Source organism: Sinocyclocheilus rhinocerous, unplaced genomic scaffold (assembly GCF_001515625.1).
Source record: "Sinocyclocheilus rhinocerous isolate Xijiao unplaced genomic scaffold, SAMN03320098_v1.1 scaffold860, whole genome shotgun sequence".
NCBI lineage: Eukaryota > Metazoa > Chordata > Actinopteri > Cypriniformes > Cyprinidae > Sinocyclocheilus > Sinocyclocheilus rhinocerous.
The window spans coordinates 1,670,685-1,674,622 of NW_015638565.1; the positions used below are offsets into that span (position 1 = coordinate 1,670,685).

General features: G+C 35.2%; 1 protein-coding gene across 4 annotated transcripts in view; it reads left to right on the top strand.

The window, feature by feature from the left end:
- Nucleotides 1-3,938, top strand: part of LOC107749771 (transcription factor COE3) — a 110,466-nt gene that overhangs the window by 11,828 nt on the left and 94,700 nt on the right. For all 4 annotated transcript variants that reach the window (XM_016564942.1, XM_016564943.1, XM_016564944.1 and 1 more), the window contains exon 2: nt 3,010-3,166. In XM_016564942.1, the coding sequence (XP_016420428.1) occupies nt 3,010-3,166 (157 nt within the window). The remainder of the gene's footprint in view (nt 1-3,009; nt 3,167-3,938) is intronic.

The window sequence follows — 3,938 nt, forward strand, 5'->3', positions numbered from 1 at the left end:
TTGTGTATATATATATATATATATATATATAATAGTATAATTATTTTGTAATTGTAAGGCTGTTTAAAAATATCTAGAAATTTGACCCTAAAATCTTGATGTTTTGATTTAAAAAAATGTGTTAATGGACAAGTAATGTTTTTGACATAATATAATATAATTATATAGTATATAGTATAATTCTAATCTTTAAAGCTCCGATTTTACTTATTTTGTATGCTTTTTTCTTATTGCATTTAGAGGGCATCTGTCAGACTTAGCACCGCCCTGACCAGTCAGACTGCTAAAGATCTTCAATGCAAATCAATTACAACAGATGAAGAAGATCATATTTCCCATTTAAGTTGAAGTCATCCGCTTTAAAAGTGCTCCTCCCTGAACCCCCCTCCCACAGCCTCTTCTGTGAAAGCTGTTTTTGCCTTCAGTGTAGTAACCTCAACTTCACGAATGAGATTTCACCAGGCTCGGATACAAATGAAGCATTAAGCCCTGGTAATAGTACTGGGGAGGGGTCAGGCTTTATTAATGTCCTATCAGGGGAATATCTCAACGATCGGAGACAGAGAGCAGGCCGCTTTCCAAAACACTGGCTCCCCACCCCGAGCTCAGCAAATGAACAAATATTTATGTATGAGCATATTTTTGAGATTCAAAGGCATTTCAGCCCACCTCATCAGAGTAACGAGTAAATAATGAACAGACTTAACAATGACAGCTGCAATTTATGTATGTGAACATTACACGCTTTTTAATTTAATGATTTAAGGAATTATAAATATTACGAGGCACTTGTTTTGACTTGAAGGTGAAGTCATTCTTTTATTAATTATTTGAAAAAAAAAAAACGTTTTCCTGTCCCAGCTTAATATGCAGAAACGTACATGCAGTACACTGCCATGTGTAAGTTTGGGGTTGGTAAGATGTTTTAGTCATTTTGAAAAAGTCAGTTATTCTTAAATAGTATAAATAGTATAAATAAAGTAAACACACACACACACACACTGGAATATTGTGAAATATTATTACAATTTAAAATAACTGTTTCTATGTTAATATATTTTAAGATGCTACTTATTCCATTGATGCAAATCTGAATTTTCAGCAGCCGTTACTCCAGTCTTCAGTGCTCAAGCAACATTTCTGATTATTATTAATGTTGAATACAGTTGTGCGGCTTAATATTTTTGTGGAAAACATTATATCTTTTTTTCAGCATTGAAAAAGTAAAAAATAAATAAATAAAAACAGCATTTATTTGAAATAGAAATATTTGTAACATTATAAATGTCTTTACTGTCACTTTTGATAAATTTAATGCATCTTTGCTGAATAAAGGAATTTGTAAAAATTACTGGCCCCAAGCTTTTGAATGGTAGTGTATATAAGCCATTTGTAAGTTGATTTAATTTCTAAAAAAAAAAAAGAAAAAAAGAAATAGCAACATTGACTCAACCAATAGCGTGCATTTGGGGCAGGATCTGTTTGCCAACCAATGGCAGATGTGTTCGTGACTCTTTCAAACCTGTTTGAAAGAGTAATTTTTGGTGATGCTTGTGGTGCAACATCACCTTTAAATACATAAATATTTATTTATAATTAGATTTTTTTTTTATTATATTGTATTATTTAATTATTATAATTATATTATGTTTAAATAATTTAATTTAATGAATATAAATGAAAGTATTCCTTTGTTAAATTGTAATGTGGTAAAATAAAGTGTCAGATTAAGTGCTTGACATCGGTTTCTGCTTGAGGATAGGGATGCATGCATTAGCACCCTATTAAAAATAGACCACCTGCATTTTAATCTTCCGTCCTTTACTTCAGGCCTTCATCTCTCTCTGAGGCCCATGTGTCCACTGATCCAGGCATGGAAAGATGATCAGCGTTTGCGTCAGTGGACCTGGGCTGACGGTTTGATTGATAGGTGGACGTGCAGGGTTGGCGTGGAGGTGCGGGCCTCCTCCTTTCGGGCTGCGCACGGCTCCTCGGTCTCTGTCAGTCCGTCGTTTGCCACGCGTTCTAATCGATGCTCAAGTGCGAGAGTCAGGATGGAGGCTTCTATCGGCTGAACCCTGGGGAGGCCCGAGGGGGTTTGACTGACAGGTCAGGGAAAGAGGAACGCAGCAGTTGCCAAGGCGAGCCGTACCCCCAATAGCGTGCATTTGGGGCAGGATCTGTTTGCCAACCAATGGCAGATGTGTTCGTGACTCTTTCAAACCTGTTTGAAAGAGTAATTTTTGGTGATGCTTGTGGTGCAACATCACCTTTAAATACATAAATATTTATTTATAATTAGATTTTTTTTTTATTATATTGTATTATTTAATTATTATATTCACGAATGAGATTTCACCAGGCTCGGATACAAATGAAGCATTAAGCCCTGGTAATAGTACTGGGGAGGGGTCAGGCTTTATTAATGTCCTATCAGGGGAATATCTCAACGATCGGAGACAGAGAGCAGGCCGCTTTCCCTGCTTTAGCAGTTGCTAAGGCGAGCCGTACCCAGTAGCGATTGGTAGCCGCAAAAGCAGACGGTGCCTTCTGGGGTCCCCCGCTCTGTGCCAGATTCCAATTGTTGAGGTGGCAGAGCAGAGAGGGGCAGATAATAGAGTTCATGGCACACAGGGCATGAGAAAACAAGCCAAATATCTCTCTTCTAACACCTCTCAGTTATTTCCTGTTATCTCTCTTTGTAACAGCTCTAATTTCCTGTTTGTGTTTCCTGTAGTCTTTATCGTTTTACATATTTTATTTGGAATTATTATACACTCTTCGTATTCCCATGTAGGAAAATGTTGTGATTCACATGCAGAACTTATAAAATTAGACACTGCGGTGACTTTTCAATGTTATGTATTTATATGGAATGTGATATTATTTGTGAAGGTTCATGTGAAACTGCCATTTCATCTTTCTGCAAGCTCATATTTTGAATGATTATTAGGGTTACAGTACATTAATCTCTCTGTCTCTGTCTCTGTCTCTCCGTCTGTCTCGTAGTGGTGTGGGTTTGGCAAGAGCCCATTATGAGAAACAGCCTCCCTCGAACCTGCGCAAGTCAAACTTCTTCCACTTCGTTCTGGCCCTGTATGACCGGCAGGGACAGCCCGTCGAGATCGAGAGAACCTCCTATGTGGAATTTGTGGAAAAAGACAAAGTAAGCACTCTGTCACTAATAGATGCCGCTACACAGTGCAACAGGATTTGTAATATGCTGGGGTGTTGCATATTGAACGTGGAGAACATGCTAAGAATGTACTGTGCAATGGTATAATAAGTTTTTAGATGCATTTTTGGTCAATAAAAAAGTTTACCAGACCCTCTGCAACAATGTTTAATGTTTATATATATATAAACATTTATATCTCTTATATTAGCAATATATTTGAGCAATATATCTGAATGTAGTTTTTTTAGGTTAAAAAAATGTAAGTAAAAAAATAAAGTTAATACCTCTTTTTGATCATACACACATACATTATTTGAAAAACTACATAAAATATTTCCTAAAAAATTCCCCAAACCCTCTGAGTTTTTAATATATGTGTGTGTGCGTTTTTCTTTACTTTCTTTTTTTAAAATTTAATCAATATATAAACAAATTAATTTGGTGAGAAATATTGGTAAGATATTCTATATTTTAAATCTATTCTATATTACATTATATCTTCTCTTTCTTTATGCAGTTGCACTGGGTTTCAAACTCACATTATCACACAGTATTGTGATTCTCAGTACCAAATAATACGTCTAGGGGGCACCCATGAGACCACTTTTTGTCATAAGAATTGCATGAACAATATTAAATGTAATGTTCTTTTTTTAATTTGAATTTATTATAAAATATCCAGCTTTTCTAACAGAGGATTGTTGATTGGCTTTTTTTTTTTTTTTTTTTTTTTTTCCTTTTTTTTTTTTTTTTTTTTTTT